The sequence below is a fragment of the Trachurus japonicus genome, chromosome 22 (genome assembly GCF_045865225.1).
Source record: "Trachurus japonicus isolate A0001 chromosome 22, Traja_1.0".
NCBI classification, from domain to species: domain Eukaryota; kingdom Metazoa; phylum Chordata; class Actinopteri; order Carangiformes; family Carangidae; genus Trachurus; species Trachurus japonicus.
In genome coordinates this window covers 30397147-30417134 of record NC_140928.1, presented here as the reverse complement: position 1 = coordinate 30417134, position 19988 = coordinate 30397147, and the positions used below count along the sequence as shown (strand labels likewise).

Below are 19988 nucleotides of genomic sequence, written 5' to 3'. Positions count from 1 at the left end.
AAAAAAAATCTATCTATCTGTGTACAATTTCAGATTGAGAATATTTGTGTTGATTTTTAGTTTTGAGGAACTGATTTATTTTGCTGCATGAGTTCAGAAGCCTGGAGTGGTGTGTGTTAGTCCAGTCTGTTAATCCTGCTGATTAAAGGAGCTCTGTGGACATTTATTAGTCTTAAAACACTGCAGCTCAGGATAATGCCCGTTTCAAGTGCTGGACCATAACCTGGTCAGACATTCCTCAGCGACTGCCACGTGCCATGACCTGCAACGTGGAGTCACCAGACACAGCCACAGCCCTGTGGGCCGTTACGCTTCAGTCTGTTAGTCAGCCTACCACAGCGCTTTATTCTTCCCGTTGTATTTAGATTAGACAAAGCAGAACTTTCTCACTGATTCTAATGTGATCAGTCCACAGGCTTTGAGTTTGAGAGGTTGCATAAGAAAAGCAAGCTTAAGACGAAAGGAAGAAAAACCTGGTTCCAAACAAATAACCTTCATTAATAATCATGGCGACATAACCTCTAGTTTCTAAGATTTTAAAAACTTTTATGTTACAGTGCTATTATCACAGAATTCTGCTCAAATTCTTGTGTGTTTGACTCTCCACTTCTGTTCCTACTGTCTACCTGTAGTTGTACAATTAACAGATCAGGAAAAGGAAATAGTGAACTATGGTTTTCAAAAGTCAAGTCCCATTGGAATACATCCACTGTGACATTAAAATAAAACATACATACACCATGTTTTATTCTAATGTCATAAAGTAAAATACATAAAACATTTTCAAATCCACATCCAGTATGGTCTAAAAGATAAAGCTCAACATGCTAGCACATTAGGTAGCAATGATTATCTGGTTAACAGCAGGTGACCGTCACGTTGCAGGTCAGAGCTCAGTCTTCCACTTCCTGTCTGGGTCATGTGACTTCTGCGTGTCTCTCACCAGGCCTGGTCAAGAACCGGTTCAGTAAAACGTTAAAGATTAGACTAACTCATTTAAAACTCATTCTACTTGTTGAATTAGTGAGCTCTATCCCTGGGGGGTTTGCTTGCAGTCACAGTGAAGGAGAATGCAGTAGTGTGTGCTGTCCCAGTCCAACCTGTCGCCTCTTTAGACCAGTTTCAGGCACTGTGTGTTGAAGCTGTCCCCCTCCCGACAGGCCACGGCCTCCAACAGAGCCTGCTTCTTCTGGGTGCTGCGGGACGACTCCAGCTCGTACATGGTGGTCAGGTTGAAGAGGACGCTCTCGTGGAGGTAGAGGGCGGGGTCCTGCTGCACCAGACCTTCTAGCTGGCCCAGAGACTCCTTTAAACGGCCCAGATACAGCAGGCACACTGCTGCGTTGTTGTTTGCCTGGGAACGTAGAGGTAGAGGAGTTTCAATGTGAAATCAACAGCAACAGTCATCCTACCTGACTGTTCCCGTTAGCGGTTGGCCTAAAAAAAACACATTCAATTCACTCAAACAACACCTACCACTTTACAGTAGAGTTCCAACTTCCAAACTACATAACTATCTGGGTGAACTGACAGCATTTCACAAAGTTTCATTGTATTTTCAGATGAATTGTCTCTTGAAATGATTTACCACGTTTTATTTTCAGATCAAATTAAAGGGACAACGAGGAGTTTTGGAAAAGCAAAGCGTTTTCACACTACATTTATGAGCCTCCGCGCGCACCGTGAAATTCTTTGACTGGCGCAAGACGGACTCATGTTTTCATTCATCAAGAATTAAAGTCAGAGGTTCGAAGACGATCAGATACTGTCGTAGTTCCGACCATAAACGGCCATTCGGCGGCCTTATTCTCATGACTCGCCGGGCAGCGTCCACGAAACCGAAAGTAGGAAACGCTGGTCGGCTCGCCCAGCATTTCCGCCACCACTAATAATAACAAAATAACGATAGAGACAAAATTATATATTTATCGAGAATGGACCCATTAACAAGTGTGGGTAACGTAGATTCATCCACATTAATATGAGACTTTTTTATTGTCGAGGAATTTTTCGTTCTGCCGCTGGAGAAACTCCTCGTTGTCCCTTTAACAGTTAAAACACGGAAACAGAAAGCAGCCTCCTGTAACGAGCAGCATATGATCACATTTAGTTGATGTATTATGTCATTGAGTCTTCTTAATTTCTCTCTGTCCAATCATTCTACATTAAATACAGTGGCATGCAATATTTTAGCCACCCCTGGTCAAGATTTCTGTTACAGTTTTTCTCAATTGCTAAGACACATTGTCTTGTCAAAACCAAACATTGTGGTCAGATCAGACCCCGAGCCAATCAAAATGAAAAACACAGCAGAACAATCATTACACACAACATAGAAAAAAGGAAAACACAATGATGACGTTCACAATAGGAAAATGTATTTTGCAAAACAAAACAAAATTCCTGTTTAGCACTTGTAGTAAAAAATAATAAATAAAAACAAGAATCACATTACAACTACAAAAGTGCATACAGTATCTACTGTACAATTCTTCATCATGTGGACGTGCTGGGTCAGGACACAGGACTCACCTCTCTGATTGTTTCTATCCATGGTGAAACTTCAACAACCAGGGCTCTCTGAACTGGCTTATACTGGTTTCTTCACACCATTAGCCACAAGTGTGATCAGTTTTGAGTTTCTGTGTTTAAGTTTAGACACCTGTGCTTTTGAGTTTCACTTTTGCTATCTGCGCTTACCATTATGAGAGAATAGAATATGTTTGCAAGTTGTGTCTAACTAGGTGAAACGTGCTTAAGGTTCTGACAAAAGGGTGGCCAATTCAATGAATGGGTTCAAGGTACTGAGGATTTGGTTCAGACAATAGGGTTTAGTGTTTTAGCAATTGAGAAAAACTGTAATGTAAAGAGTTCAGCAAGTGGAAGATATAAAGTTAAATATTAAACACTCTTTTGCAGTATTTTAAGCAATACAGTATTAGTGTTTTTTTTCTCTATAGTTTCAGAGTGAAAAAGGGAAACAAAGCAGCAGCCTACAAAATAATAGAAAACCCAGGAGACTTGATCTCTTAGATAAATTTGACCAAAGTATCAGACAAGATGTTTACTATTCAAAACTGTTTGTAAAAAGGGGCTATACAAATGCTATAAAAACGAGGGGTACAAAATATAGGTTAAAATGTAAAGGGGATGTGGTATCTGTAACTTTCTACCTTTTGGAGATCATTTCATCTTCCACTTACTGAACTGTTCACATTAACAGGTATTTGAATCAGGGGTGCCCAAACTTTTGCATGCCACTGTACAGATCGACATTTTCAAATAACTATGTTAGTTCTGTGTCAGAATAGAAATCATCTCTACTAACACACCTATAATCTCTGACTTTAGCACAGACTGCACTAGATATAGTCATCGGCCAAAGTTCTCCATATTTTCTGGACTACAATGCAACTGCAACATTTGCAAACTACTATCAGCAGTGTGTGTGTGTGTGTGTGTGTGTGTGTGTGTGTGTGTGTGTATGTGTGTTGTGTTACAGTGTGAGATAAGGTTGTACTTACAACAGGGTTTTTGGGGTCAAGTTTCAAGACTTCAGTGAAAGATGCATGTGCTTCAGCATAGTTGTTCTGACTGAGGTAGACAAAGGCCCTGGAAAACAAACACACACTTATATTTCATGCTAGAAAAATCATTTCTGAGGATTCACTTTTGGTGTGTTAGTGCCTGTGACTCTCTCCCTGGTGAACTGTTGGCCCTGGTTTCAGTTTCAGTTTTAATATTGCGATTGGCTCATTACACAGCTCATGTTGTTCACATTTGTAGCATATTCATGTTGGTTTTTTAATAAATAAAACCATGTTAAACAGAGAGCTCCTGTGCTCAGCAGCACACAGGGTGGAAACACCAGCTCACAGAAGATCCTGAAGAAAGTTCTGGAGATGTGGAGTGAAAGTCAAGTCAAGTGCGCGTATGAACACATGCACGCAAATGCACACACATCTGATCACGAGTAGAAAACTTGATGTACAGGTTTGAAGCCTTTTTTTTTCATTTATTTGTTTATCTGTAATGGGACTCTGCATATTCATGTACATACAAAAAACTTGTTGTAAATTTAGCTCTGGAGTGAATTTCCATCTGTATAGTTTATAGTTTAGTTTATTTTGGTTTTGACATGACACCTCATTGTACAATAGAAATTACATCTCAACATAAATACAGCAGCTAGACAAGGTCTAAAAAAAATAAAAGTAACAAAACAGAAAATATGCAAATCAAAATAAACAATAAAGAAAGAAAGAAAGTGAACAATAGACATTTAGACCGAAAAGGTGTAGGCTGGAGCTTATCTTATTTAGCCTAAGCCTACCCTATTATAAATCAAGTTATATTAAAAACTATGCAATCTTCTAGTTCCTTTATCAGCAAATAAACAGAGCCAAAAAAGAAGAAAAGGGAAAAGAGAGAGAGAGAAAAAAAAGCTCTACAGCATAGCAGGTACCACAGTTCATTGGTTTAACTTGTATAAATTGATCATCCTATTTTTGAGTGTTTAAAAAAAATGAGATTAAGGTACTTCATGTTTTAAATCATTCTCCAGATTATTCCATAGATTGACAGCTGTTACCGTTGTACATCTTAGTTTGGTGTTGGTTCTGACTTTTGACTTTCTAAATATACACACCGCTCTGAAGTTGTAATGGCTTGGTCTTTTATTGAACATTTTCTGAATACAGTCAAGCAGCATGTTGTTGTTCATTTTGAACATAAACTGTGCAGTTCTTTGAATTTGAGTTTATATGTTTATAAACTGATTGGTTGGTTGCTTATAGTCAGCTTTGTTTGTGATTTGAATTGCTCTTTTTTGAAGTAAGAAAATTGGTACAAGTCCCACAAGACAACAAAGACACATACAGAGGACAGATCAAAGATGTGATCAGTGGACTGGGCCTCATGTGGCCCCATCCTTCAGCAGTGTGACCATGAGTCTGTCCTGGGCCACACACTGACACCTTAGAGCCACAGGCTAATTAATTGCAGTGTTTAGTGCTTTCCACTCCACCCTGCTCTCTCTCTCTTTCTCACACACACTACTGTAACTGTTGACCTGTCTGTCAGGTTGGCTGAGAACATCACATCACATCACACACATGTTGATTAGCATATAAAGCAGGAGGTGAGATCTGATCTGAGGGGGTCAGTGGAGACGCATGTGGAGACGCACTGTAAACAGACACGCATGATCTGATATCACCAAGTAATCAACAGCCCACGAGCGCTGTTATAACCAACCGGTTAGGGTTAGGGTTAGTCCTGGGCTGTTGATTACTTGGTGATATCAGATCGTGCAAACAGACACACTTCATGCTCACCACTGGTGATGGGATCAGTGAGGATGCGTGTTAATGCGGGTGTGCAGCGGGCCACAGACGTACCTGTTCATCAGCATGCATGTGGTGTGACTGGCCAGGCTCCCTTTCATCTGGCAGGCTTTCTCCACGTCCTGGAAGTACCGCTCTGCCATTTTAACGTCTCCGATCTGGCCAAGAACAAAGCAGCAGTAACACATTAAACACTCACCTGTGTGTTTGTGCCAATGCCGGTGTCTATTGTAAAGTGTGAATAATTCCACAGTGTATTCACATTATATTCACTTCTTGTTCACCTTTTGTTGCAGCCTCACGCTAAAATCATTCAAATGAGTTTGACCCCTCGTCAACCTGTGCTTAATACTCCATAAGTGAAAACAGTATGACAGAAATGTTTGCAAAATTATTAAAAAGGAAAAAACGCCAAAAATACTGCTATAATTCAGAACTCTATTAAAGAAGCTCTGCAGTGTCTTCTTGGTGTGATGTGTCAAGCCTGCACACCTGGATTAGGAGTTTTCTGCCTTTGTTTCAGATCCTCTTAATCCGTGTCAGGGTGGACCAGGACGTCAGTGGACAGATATTTTCAGGTTTAGAGATGATCTGTTTGGGTTCAGATCAGGGTCCTGGCTGGGCCAGTTAAGGACGCTCACTGACTTGTCTCTAAGCCACTGCTGCGCTGTGCTCAGGCTCACGGTCCTGAGTTTTCCACTGAGGATATCTCTGTCCTCACACCGCGATGCTGCAGTCACCGTGCTTCACTGTTGTGAAGCTGCAGGTCAGGTGATGAGCAGAGTGCTGCCTCCTTCAGATGTGACATTTAGAACTGACAAACAGTTCATTCAGTTCTTTTCATGTGTCTTTCGTTACGTCTGGCCACTAAACCTCACATCAGAGAGCTGCTGTGATGGTCGGCCTTCTGGAACTTTCTCCAACCACCGCACCTGTTCTCTGGAGCTCAGCCAGATGGACCATCGTGCTCTAGGTCACTTCTATTTTTCAATAGGACTTTCCCCCCCTAATTATGAAGCTTGATGGATGTCCACCTAGGAGAAGTCTTGGTTGTCTCCTACATGTGTCTCAACTCAGACCTGACTGCGCTCTGCTTGAAGCTCCCACCTTCTCGTGGCTTGGGGTTTGCCATTTGCTCTGATCTGTTTGTCAGCTGTGAGACCTTAGACAGACAAGTGAGGTGCTGCATTAAAGTGCTGAGTGGGCAGACAGGTGTTTGTTAAGAAAAGGCTAAAATAAATAAATAAATAAATACACATATACATATTTTTTTCTTTTAATGTTTTCTTAATTTGTACTGATTAAATAAAGGAAAAACTAAACTTGATACTTAAGATGGCGTCTATGTGGATTCTGTATGTCTGACGAAGAGCAGTTGTCGCTCGTAACGTTACACTTTTCCTGTAAATAAAAGGACTGCATTTTGGAGCCCTGTGGTGTGCGAGCCGTTCTATTTTCTTTTTAATTTTTACTGATTAAATAAAGAAAAGTTTGTTTTTAAATTGGCTGCTTCCAGTCTTTATGATAATCTTGGCCAGGCTGTGTGTGTGTGTGTATGTGTGCGTGCAAACCTGCAAGAAGATGCGTCCTATGCCACTGAGCAGCTGCACTCTCTGCTGTGGTTCATACTGGATGATGGAGTGATAGGTCTCCACAGCCAGAACATAGTCCTGGAGAGAGAGAGAGAGAGAGAGGGGGGGTTGGGGGGGGGGGGGTGCATTAATCAAACATATGGAGTATTAGCGGGGCGATGTGACCCTTCTCCCACCTCCACACTGCACTGCTACACATCGCTCACACGGTGACTGGACTGCTGAGCCGGGCGATGGAGAGAGGTCAGGAGCTGTGTGTGTGTGTGTGTGTGTACTGAGGTGTGTACATACCTGTGTGTATTATGGTGCAGTATTTTACAGCTACTTTGGCTCAGACCAAACCCACTGAAAAACGGACTCAAAATCTAAATAACTATCAAATTGTAATTTTTTAAAACATTTATTATCTATAGTGACTTACTGTGAATATGGATAATGTGATAACGTCTGATTTTACACTCAATAAGTAAAATCCATATAGAGACAAACAACTAATTCATGACTGTGGCTGCTTCATTGCATCTATTCTACAAAGTTGGTGCTTATTCAAGTCACTCTTTATGTGCTCTCAGCTCTTTTCTAGGACAGGTCTTGAAACATTTTGTAAAATTTTTCATGGTGAATAAATTCCAAGAAATTACCCAGACCAACAATGTGTGTATCCTGAAGTGTTGCATTATTGTTGTTGTTTAATAATTCTTAAAAACACATCAGTGAGCCACACTGGGTGACATGTTCCTACATTTTCACCAGCACACACATGCTAATTTATTTGGACTCTGTGCTGCATACAGCATCTCTCTGCTGTAAATGCTCAGTGGACCCAGTGGATTAATCCACAGCTCCTCCTGCCTGTGTAACGCTTGTTACAATGCTGATTCAGGCAAATGTTTGAACTGTGATTTGAAGATTAACATCTTCAGTCGCAACCAAATTGTTTATTCTTTGCCCTTTCATGTCATTTGCAGGCAAAGAAAAAACTACTCAGTAAAACTAGTGCAACTTAAATACTGACTGTAGAATTCCAGATTTTCTGGAAAAACCATAAATCTTTTTTTGAGCTCCAGTATAGTGAAGTCTTAACACAGTTGAAGGGTTGGATGATACGAACAGTCTTCATTCTTGCTCTCACTACAACAACCAGGCAAGTTGTTCTTTATTATACCATTGACTTCTGTATAGAAGCAGCTGTTGACTCCCATGCTTTTGTAATTATCTAATAATAAAAGGGAAAAACACATATGGATAATTTTGACAAGGCATTATTTCATTAACACTTGGTTACCTATGAAAACATTATGAAAAACACATGTATGTATTTTGTTCTTTTAAAACAACACAACAACACTGCCTGGCACTTGACTTGTAGAGACAGTGTTAAACCCTTTTATCTAAAGGTGAGAGTTCTGAGTATTTAAACTGAAACTGAGGCAAGGTAATTGAAAAACATTATTAAAAATGTAATCTACCAGTAGATGGCACTGTGGTTCTCTGTAGAGTCCTTTTCTAAAATCCCTCTTCATCCTCCCTCCCTCCCTTCCTCTCTCTTTCTGTCTTGTTCTCTCTCTCACTGACCACGAATCCAATTAGTGGTCAGTCTAGGGGGATTTCACTGTGAATCCTCCACCAGCCTGGCATCAAAGATCTCTGAGACTCTCCCTCTCTCTCTCTCACACACACACACACACACACACACACACACACACACACACACACACACACACACACACACACACAAACACTCTCTCACAAAGACACACATCCAGACAGACTCAGACACGCACACAGGGACACATTCACTCCAACACACCATGGCACACAAACGTGAGCCAACGCGCGCACACACACACACACACACACACACACACACCTACCTTCATCAGCAGCAGACAGTTGGCCATGGAGTACATGACCCGGCTGAGGCGAGACTGCCACAGTTTAAGAGATGCTAAAAACAGGGAGAGAAGGAGAAGACAGAGACAAGGCTTTAGTTCTCTGAGGGTGACTTCCTATTTTCACCTTTGCGGGTGTCCCTGTAACGTCACCTTATTTCCCCCTCTCCCCCCCTTACCCTTCTATCCCTCTCATTACACTTCCCCTCTCCCCCACCCCCCCAACACCAGGGTTTATTCTGAGGTAAGGTGGTGAGGAAGACACTGCGGCACACTCCGCTTTCCTCTTCTCCTTAGTGCACAGTGTGGAATAGCTTGTGTGCAGCCCTATTAGTATTCATCACTGCACTTGTGTGTGTGTGTGTGTGTGTATGTGTGTATGTGTGTATGTGTGTGTGTGTGTGTGTTGGGAGAAGAGCTAATCACTCAGTAGGGGTCTGATGTGTGAAGGCAAGGCCCTGCGCTATTGACTTGACTGTCGACTGTCTGCGTGGGCAAGGAGAGGAGAGACAGAGGGCACAGCTATTACTGTGCTTTTAGAAAGAGGAGACACACCCTCACACACACACACACACGCGCACAAACTCACACATGCGTCACCCTGACAGTTTTATAAGCAAGCATCTTACATTTCACTCAACTTCACCAAGTGGCTTGTTGTTGTTCATAGCTGTATATTAGCTGTTTAAACAGCTACTGGTCGCTTCAGAGAAGAAAACTAAAAGTCGCTATAGTCTCTACAGAACGCACAAACAGAGGGCTGAGTAACCTGTATTAAGATGTACTAAGAAAAAGAGAGAAGAGAAGATAAGAAAGGAGAGGAACAGAGAAGAGAAGAGAAGAGAAGAGAAGAGAAGAAAAGAGAGGAACAGAGAAGAGAAGAGAAGAAGAGGAGAAGAGAGAAGAAAAGGGGAGAGGGGAACAGAAGAGAGGAGAAGAGAAGAGAGAAGAGAAGAGAAGAGAGGAGGGGAGGAGAGAGAAGAGAACAGAGGAGAGGAGAAGAGGAGAGAAGAGAAGAGAAGAGAAGAGAAGAGAAGAGGAGAGGAGAGGAGAGAAGAGAACAGAGGAGAGGAGAAGAGGAGAGAAGAGAAGAGAAGGGAAGAGAAGAGAAGAGAAGAGAAGAGAAGAGAAGAGAAGAGAAGAGAAGAGAAGAGAAGAGAAGAGAAGAGAAGAGAAGAGAAGAGAAGAGAAGAGAAGAGAAGTCTATTTACGTCAGCTTATATTGAGGTGTGTCTACCTAGACCTGGTGAATTTTAGATGAAGGTGCCTATTTCCCCAGCACACTTGTGCAGATGTGAGTGGATTGGATAGGATCGATCAGTATTGATCTGCTTGGTGTGAAGGGCTTGAGAGACTGTTTGATATTCAGCGCGAGTACTGAAGCAGTGAGGTGCTAAACACTTTTAGAGCACTGAATTGGTGTCTTTGTGTGGCTGTGAATGTGTGTATGTGTGGCCAAGGTATGCTGCAGTCTTGCACCAGGTGTGCCTCCTCCTTGTCCTCTCTGTGTGTGTGTGTGTGTGTGTGTGTGTGTGTGTGTGTGTGTGTGTGTGTGTATTACCCAGTGGGCCCATGACCTCACTCTCCTCCTACAGGGTGATGCAGTCTGGGATTGGGGCCAGGTCTATAGCTGAATGTCTGTGTGTGTGTGTGTGTCTGTGTGTGTGTGTGTGTGTCTGTGTGTGCTTCTTACCTTGCCTGTTTTCCCGTGTTAGGGTGACCATGCTGCCGTCCTCAGCCAAGCTTTTCTCCAAGTTTTCCAGAATCTGTGAACCAGAGGGAGAAGTTGCTTCACTGCCGTTGCTGAAGGCTTTTTGTGTGTGTATTAGAATCTGCATATTCAATACCTCTAAAATCCAACCATTTGGCTGTTTATACAGGTGGGCTTGAAGATTAGTATGGCTAATGTGCTTTTCTGCGGGTGCGTAGTTTTATTGGGCAAATGCTACAGAGTATGCATATCTTTATGTTCATCCAGAGGCTGTGTTGGTGTATGTGTGTGTATACTAACAGTGAGGCAGACGCTTTTGAGATTGTGCAGGCGGTCCACAGCCTCCTGGGGCTTGGCCAGGTACTGGGGAAGCTCGGCATGCAGCAGCCGCATGGAGAACGGCACCATGGAGCCTGGACAGGAGGGAGAGAGGGAGGAAGGGAGGGAGGGAGGGGACAAGAAAAAAAACAAAAACAACAGAGGACAGGGGGAGAAAATGTGTGAAGGGAAAAAGGGGAAATGAGAAACAGGGTGGGATGAGGACAGAGGAGGAGGAAGAGAAAAAAATGAGAAGGAAGGCAGAGAGAGAGAGACAGAAAGACAGAGAGCACGAGATGAGAATATAAACCCTTCCACCCACACACAGACTGCACAGCCCTGGAGGCAGGAACCTACAGATGGCATTGGGCTACGTATGGTTGCTTATTAAACCCTCTCATCTCTCTCTCTGGGTGTGCTGCACAGCTCCATCACTCATCTCTCTGCCTCATCCCTCTATCTCTCTCTCTCTCTCTCTCTACATCATTCACACTGTCTCACTCACGCAGGCACACACACATCCCCGAGGAAGAGCCTATATTCAGGTGAGTCCCCAGGCTTTGATCAGGGTCTCTTTGATACTGTCATCAGATCTGAAACTCAGCTAGCTAGTCCATCTGTGGCTGCTGCTTCTGCCAGTCACTATCTCTATTTCCATCTCTCTTGTTTGTCTGGTTGTGCTTCATGTCTCACCCATCAACGGTACAGGATACACACTCCTTTCCCTCAATTATTCAGTGTCTATATGACTGCCCTCTGTTCATCGGTTTCTTAATGCTAAATGGACAGTTCTCTCCAGGTCAGCAACTTCCATTATCTTAGAATTAGAATTAAAGGGGACATATTATGGAAATGTCACTTTTTGAAGGTCCTTTAACATATATTTAAGTGTTTGTCTTGCCTTCTGGCCCCCAAAATGTGAGAATTGACAAAATAATCTGTAATTTTCAGACTCCCTAGGTTGAAATCCATGTGGTTTTATGAGCTCTTCCCTCAGTTGTCTCCAATGATGTGACTAGGATTCAAGTTTGCATAATCCCACCCCTACCTGGTACCAGTAGAAGGGGCGGGGCAAGCTGTGGTTCATTTGCATTTAAAGGGACAGACACTGAAAGCAGACGTTGTGAACAGGGCTGTTTTGAGATGATGAAAAGAGCTGTGATGTTTGATCCTTGGGGGATTTTGACCAAAGCATGTCACAGACATGTCTTTAAGACACCTGGGAACTATTTTAATTTGTGGTAAAGGGGCAGAATATGTCTCCTTTAATGCAACTTCAAAACTGAAAGCATCCTATGATATCCCATACCCCATCAGCCTTGTGCAGACATAATAAAAACATTTTAAAGGCACCCTGTGGAGTTATTGACAAGTAATGGAGCTATAGAGCACTATTGTGACGAGTGGGTGAACACTCTGTTATATCATGGCCTTGTTTTGCACATTAGATCCACCTGCACTTTGGGACCTGGTCAGACTGTTCTTCTATTTCAGTAACTTTGACTCACTCATACTATCAAAACTTCAGAGTCCAGTGTGACCTAAATAGAGGGAGCTGTCACATCAGCTGTGCAGCTCTACCCAGTTTTTAAACAATCCTCTTTTGCTGGAGCACAAACTGCTCTGGAAAAGTTTGATGGCAGCTGTGATACGAGAGCTGATGGAACTAAAAACGCTTCTTCAATAAACTGTGTTCATTTATTGTTTACTGGCATCGCACTAGCCAGCTCCTCTGTCTGGCTAGTGACAGCATGCTGCCAGTTAGCTCGCCAGCTGCACAGGTTTGTTCACTATCCCAGCATACATTCATGAGCCGTGGCTACCACTGAGAACCCCTGGGTTATTATTCCGTGCAGGGTTATTCTAAGGAAAAGGGAGAATAATAAAAAAAAGATAAAACTCAAAATGAAGGGAATTTGTTTTCTCCATACCAGGCAGTGTGAGTTGAAACTAAACTAAAAACAATTCAGACCATAACGTGGATAAATATTTATAGGGAATATAACTAAACAATTACACTAATAAATACAATAAAAATAAATACAAATTGATAAATATGATGAAATGAGCTCTGTTCTTCTTGTGTTTGGTTGCAATGTGTCAACAAAAGGGATGGAGGAGGAGGAATGCCAGCTAGCAAAAGTAAATCTAAGTGTTGCACTAAACATGAAAGGAATGTAAACCTGAAGCTTTAATAGGATATAGAGGTTTGAAAAGGACATGAATGGACGCTCCTTGAGCATGAATGAATGCTACTTAATCTTTCTCTGTCCAGATTTAATTCACTCTTTCATTTGGCAGACAATTCAATAACTGACAAAGAAAGATTATTTTTTTTAAATGTTTAGTCTATCTTCATTCTTGAGTGTGTGATACATGGGCAGCTGTCTCTTAAGGCCGTCAAGTGTTGGGCCTGAAAAATGTTGGGCCTGGAGAAATGTTCGACTTGTGATGCCAGGCTACACAACTCATGCCAGTTTGTCTGCGAGCACCTTAGCAGGGTACAAAGCATTTAAAATTGAGCAATGGAAAGTCAATTGGTGCTCTCTAAAGAGGGCTGTGCAGTGTAGCTTAAAGTGTGTTTTTTTTTTTGTACGTGTGTGTGTGTGTGCATGTGTGTATGCAGCTCTGTCTCTGCTGCTGCCTTCACTGTAGTAGCCCAAGGGGCGAAGCAGATCCAAAGTAATGGGAATACATTAGAGAGCAATTCATGCAGTGTAAAAAGAGGAAAAACAAAACCAAAGAACTGCTGGAGACAAGTGGAGTTGTTGGAGCTTCTTGACGATACAGTCTCATATCAAGCTCCTGGCAGAAACTTTCCTTTGAATATTTAATAGGACAGTGGTGGTATGCTTGTGTATCCTAAAAAATGTGGGTAAAATACAAAATCCTTTTGGAGGGCAGGGTAATAATACATTCAAAATTCACAGATAAGAGTTTCGGAGGAGTTTTTTCAGCACCGTTATGAATAGTACTATTCAAGCTTCAGTTGGGTCGCCATGGGAATTTACGGTATAGAGCAGCTTTTGGACAAGTGCAATAAGAGATGTGAAACTACACAGGATTAGAAATGCAAGACTTTCTATGTCCAATCTTCTATGATCAATTCCAAAAGTGCTCCTTCAACATAAAGATCAATAATAATGAGCCAAAAGGTCGGAGGATGGTATTGTTTTGTACAAGTGTGTGTGTGTGTTTATATACCTCTCCTCCCCGGGTAAACAGTGGGGTAGTACTCATAGTAGAGGTCTGGATGGTCCAGGTTGCCAAAGGGTTCAAACTCCAGCTCAGCGTTTTGGAAGAGGTTGAGCTTGGTGAGGAGGGCCAGACGCACAAACCACAGCTGCAACACACAAACACACAACCTCCCTCTGTTTGGAACATGTACAACACATTCATCATATATGTTGACCACATAAACAAGGCATAAATATAGCTTCAGGTTGAACTCTCAGGTTTACAGGAATGTGATGCTGGCGCACCATCACCATGGTAACTCTTGCTGAAATCCTAACTTCATAGAGATCAAATGAAACCTGTCAACAGCCCAACTACTAACCAATCAGAAGCATCACATTATCAGACCGCCGAGGGAACATATGATGATAATGATGTTGATGGGGAAGCGGCAACAGCTCTGCTCTGCTCCAGGATATTTCCCTAATGCTGGAGATTCTGACTGTCTCCACATATGATGGTCTTGGAAAAGACAGGTCTGGGTTCAGCTGTAATGTTGCTGACTCTTTGAAGAGCAGACATGAAGGTTGGATGTTCTCTCTGCTGGTTTAAGATCTTGAGAGAGGGAACCACATCAAAACTGAGCACTGATATTGGGCCTTCTTCTGCTTCCTCCCATCTCCCTTAGATTATTTCAGATGAGACTGTGGTGCTCTTGCTATTGCTTTTAAATGATGACACCTTTCCGAACTTAACACTCCACAAGGAGAGTACTGTTCGCGGGTTTAACTGCAGCAAAGAAAATGTTGATAAAAAGATGGAAACTACCACATGTTCTAAATGTGTAATTGTGGAAATTGTCATTTTATGAAGTCCTGTCATTAGAAATCTCCAGTGCCCATGCTCAAATGGCAAAGACAGAAGCGATACAGAATTTGGAATAAAGTCAAAGCACTGTTTTGAGGTTATACTTAAAAGTGGGTCAACCTACAGACCCCGGATGTTGATAACAGGTCAGCCCGGACTCAGAGGGGAATAGCACTAGCGTATCATAACAAAATATTGGTGAAATGAACGAGTTTCACGGCAGATAATGTGTTATTTAGAGGCTGCATTCTGCTGCCCTGTAGACTCCATACGGATAGTACGCGGCTCTCGGCTGGAGCTAATTTCATCAGAACGACTTGTAATGACACCAAAGTTATCTGGGTGAGTAAAAGATCGTATTTTATGCTAGAAATAAGGTCCAGAATGTAAAAAACGGCAATTCCCCTTTAAGTACAGAATATGAATACTTTTGCCACCGCTGCGGGCGTGTTTGTGTTGTGGTGCAGCAAACGACAAAAGCTGGGATAAGCTGGTTTTCAGCCAAAAAATGCAAGGTGGAAGTCAGAGAGCCTCCATTCTCCCTGTAACAAGTCGTTCAGCCATCACAATTAGTTTGAACGTGTTCAACTAAGGTGCAAATCCTGAGTAGTTCCTCTTTAATACTGCTGAGGCAACACGGAAGCACAAGCCACTTCTTCATGTAGGAGCCGATTGTTCCCTGACCTTGATCATGGGAATCTGACAGACTGTCAGTGGTCACATTAAACATGTTAACACCCAGGACTCAGCACCACAAGGACTGAGGTTTGCTGCGCTGGGCAGACCTTGAAAACAATAAAGCCCAACAACAGAAAAGATCAAGACAGACTGTGCAGTTGCATCATGGGACTTAACACATTCTTTACTTAAGTACAGAGAATGTATGTATACTGTATAAGTCACTTCCCCTCCCTCTCTTTGTCATTCAGACCACATCTCTGTCCTGCATGCATACAGGCCACTGGTGAAACTATGCAGACCAATCAGGAAACAGATGGAGGTCTGGCCAGAGGGAGCTGCAGGACAGCAGACAGAGCACTGATTGGAGCATGTTCAAACAGGCAGCTTCCTGTGGGGAACGTATCGATCTCCAGGAATACACAGAGACTGTGACAGCCTACATCACTAAGTCTACTGATGATGTCACCGTCACTAAAACCATCACCCCAAGGGCAGACCAAGGCTGACAGCGGCAGTTCAATGATGCAGGCAGAAGGCAGACATGGCACCAGAGAAGCAAAACAGAATCATACACAGACAACCACGGGCCTCTCTACTGAAAGCTTGTGGGGGGGGGCATCTGGATCGTTACTGACTATAGGACGAATCGCCTTGTTGTTTACAACTACTTCTCGTGACAGACGAGAGTTTAGCTATATATATATATATAATTTTTCATGTTACTATATCGCCGTTTAGACTAATCTGATGTTTGTAAAGTCTATAAAACCAATGATTGGACAAACATTACTATTTACGTGTGCACATTTTTGTAATTAGTCATGGTTATCAGAGATTAGCTGGGCTAACGGTTAGCTACCTGTTTAACTTTAATAACTCAGTGACTCAATAAACGGTCATGATAAAATATTTTCTCCAGCAGATATCTTGGTTACAACATGATTGAGCTAACTGGAGTAGTTTTGTGTCGTGTCCGACAATGGGAGGGTTTTAACAGCTGACGTCCTGGTGTTAGCTTAGCTACCGCTGTCAGCTTAGCTACCACCGTTAGCTGTCCCTGTCAGCTGAGCCACTGATGCTTTCTAGACACCGTGATTCCCCCAAACTGAATAAATACAACACATAGCAACACAAAACACACACAGAAATAGTAATGCTTCTTCAATCATTTCAGATGTGTCTAAACGGTGATAGGGCGTGAAAAATATGATATATATAGCTAAACTCTCGTTCGTTACTATTGATCTCATTCAAATTACGTGCTGGTTTTCTACCCGATTCGGTCTATACAGCCCCAATGCAGATGGACCAGTGAAGTCACCCTCCAAGATGCACTGAACAACTTCTACATTTTCACAGGTTGAACAATGTGCAAAGTGAAGTTCCTCATCCCCCTGATGAGCAGTTTGTGCATACAGTATGACTGCAGACTGTATCAGACCTCCTAACCTTGGGAAAATACATCACAAGTTTAATGTTTCATTCGTATTCACTCACACCACTTAGCTTTTATATTTGTGTTTATATAAAGTGATAACCATAATGTGTAAATCAATTATGTATGACCACATGTGATGTGGTATGAATGGCTGAGATGATCATCTCAATTATAAAGCGTGGTGCCCCTGCAAGGCTCACGGCCCAGCGCCTCACCCCCTCCTACAGTCCAGCACAAAGTACAGGAGGCCTTGACTTTTTTTTGGTCTTTTCTCTGTATGGTGAGATGTGTAAATGAAGTAAACAAAACAACTTCTACAAAACACTTTGTCGAATTCAAAATACTATCATTGAGAAGTAATTATATTAATGTGGAAACGGAAATGAACTAATATGTTATGAACTTAAAAAAAAAAAAAAAGGGTATACAATACTAATAGAAATTGCTGTAATTCGCTATATTATTCTTCATACAAATACATAATTGTAGTTTCAACATAGGCAAATACAAAATCCAGGTTGAGTTTTTCATTACTGATCATAACAGCAGACATGAACAGTGTGCATTGCAGGGCCTGCCTTGGCTCAGCTTTTTCTACCACCAACAGAAACCCAGTGAGAGGCAGACTGATGGAGAAACAAAAGACTGAATAGCTGAGCTTCTCCTCAGTCACTGGCATCTTACCTGCAGTGAGTCGGTGGTGTGGGAGGTTGGCTGGCCGGCCTTTCCGTATCCCTGACCATGAGCTGTCAGCAGACGGCCCGTCAGATCTACCGCAGCCCGCCAGTTCTTGCTGGTCTGCAGGGTGGAAGAGACACAATGCAACTGAAACACAAACCATGACTGACTGATGGAAACACGGGAAAAAGAATATATTGCTTGTTTTCAGCTGTCATTATTACAAAAACACTTTGCAGGACACATCACTAACAAAGTAAACACTTGGTATCAAGCACCTTGTTCTGAATATTCAAAGCTACTTATCAACTCCTTGCTGTGCTTCAGGAATTTCAATTTCATGATTACTCCATTTTTTGTCAGCTATGAAAACACTGTATTCTCTTGCTGACTTCTAGGAGCATTGCAACATCGCAGAAACAAGTTACAAACAACACTTTCTTGACATGGGAAGTGGCAAATTAAAACCAATCTTAAAGATCCCACAGAGCAAATTTGCATTTTCCTGAAAATGTGCAAAAGAAAACCTGAACACTGTGGTAATTTGGGGTTCAGTGTCTTGCCCAAGGACACTTTGACATGCTCTTGTAGGAGGTGGGAATTCAAACACTGACCCTCTGATTAGGGGATGACCCATTCTGCCTCAGGCCTACTGAAGCACTCATTCCTCATCAGAAGATTTAGATTGGTCAGTTGCAGTGGAAATGTTCAAACATTACAGTACCTGATTCTGAGCACTTCTGAGGCTGTGTTACTGATAAAAGTATACTCTTATTGGAATTTTTGTTATTTTGTAGGAGAAAATAGCTTTTTTTTATGTTAAACACTCCCATAGACTATGATATGCTTTAATAAGGCCGAACAAAATGTATTTCACCTCAAAATGCATCATAGGTACTGTAACTGTCTTAATCAGAGTTGGTCAGATAAAATGTGCACTGCCAAATAGGACATCAATTTGGTAGATTTTTCCTGAAAGGAGAACAGAACTGATAACGTCAGAGCTTATCGAAAACCACAGCCTTTAAACATTTAACACCGAAGTGTGTTTAATACCAGGGATCTATGCCCATTCATTAGCAAACAGTCAGACAGGACAGATGATCCACACCAGTTTACTTGAAGGTGAACACACCTGAAATGATCCTATGTGCCAGTAGACTGTGGTCGGCCACAGGAGGGTTACAGTGTCTACAGAGATTATAACTTTACTGTTCGTTTATATCTCTCTCTTCTAATAATGAAAGAGAAAAGAAAACTGTCTTTTTAATTCTCATCTGCTAGTCTACTGATTTACTGTTAAGTTGCATTTATATTAATCCTTTCATACTTGGTAGCGGCGGACTGATGGAGCAGCTATTAGGAGCAGTTTGGGGTCAGGTATCTGACTGAAGGACACTTCCACACACAGACTGGATGAGCTGGGGATCGTACTGACATCCAGCCTGAAGCAGTCTTTGCAATGTTTACTGATCACAGCAATTAAAGCAGAAGTAAGTGGAATTTTTGTGTTAATATAAGTCTTAAATAGTTATATCTTCCGACGGGCCGGCAATCACTTATATAGAGTGTTTGGTCTGAAACACGGGTCTGTCAGTCACTCTGCTCTGCTGTAAGCTGAGGAGAAAACTTTCCTTGTATCCTACAACCTTTATCCAATGAGGAGAGAGAACGGCATGAAGGGCTGTGTGTGCAGCCAAGGGATGCGCGTGAATGTGGTGACGTAGGGACAAGGACCAATAGATCCATGACGAGGGCGGGGGCTGCTAACTCCATCAGCTGACAAGAAGTTATGGTGCGTTCAAGGCAGCCCGTAACTCATGTTTTTCCGACCTGTGAAGTCGTACCAGTTCGATCTGGTACGAGTTCACGGGTCGGAAGTTACGAGTGGCCGTTATAGTGCACTTTCACAGGTAAAACAGGTCGGAAAAACACGAGTTACGGGTTGCCTGGAACGCTACAAAGTCGTAAGTCGTGACTTGAAGCTGTAACTTACGGTTTCAAAAGCCTACCTGGAACGCAGCATTAGCCAAAACGACCGGATCGCTTACTTCTGCTTTAACTGTTGAGTACAACTCTGTTATTACACATGGGATGGAGGCCAAATCAGTACAAATAAGTCCCAGGTTAACTGTCATTTATGTAAGATCTTTTTACATTATGTTGAATTGAATGAAATATGTGCTACCACAATAAAATTGATACAAATTAAAAATCAGAGATAAGAAACTATTTAAAATGTAGTGATCAAGTGAAAAAATAACTGATAATCTGAAAGTACTGTCAGTT

At 42.1% G+C, this 19988-nt stretch overlaps 1 protein-coding gene across 3 annotated transcripts in view; it reads right to left on the bottom strand.

Annotated features, from left to right (window-relative positions):
• Nucleotides 1–19988, bottom strand: part of trappc12 (trafficking protein particle complex subunit 12) — a 44907-nt gene continuing 24919 nt past the window's right edge. For all 3 annotated transcript variants that reach the window (XM_085767723.1, XM_085767722.1, XM_085767721.1), the window contains exons 4-12: nucleotides 17706–17819; nucleotides 14063–14201; nucleotides 10841–10953; nucleotides 10523–10595; nucleotides 8812–8885; nucleotides 6917–7015; nucleotides 5400–5503; nucleotides 3525–3612; nucleotides 1–1354 (exon numbers count right to left, since the gene is read on the bottom strand). In XM_085767723.1, the coding sequence (XP_085623849.1) occupies nucleotides 1112–1354; nucleotides 3525–3612; nucleotides 5400–5503; nucleotides 6917–7015; nucleotides 8812–8885; nucleotides 10523–10595; nucleotides 10841–10953; nucleotides 14063–14201; nucleotides 17706–17819 (1047 nt within the window). In that variant the 3' untranslated portion in view covers nucleotides 1–1111. The remainder of the gene's footprint in view (nucleotides 1355–3524; nucleotides 3613–5399; nucleotides 5504–6916; nucleotides 7016–8811; nucleotides 8886–10522; nucleotides 10596–10840; nucleotides 10954–14062; nucleotides 14202–17705; nucleotides 17820–19988) is intronic.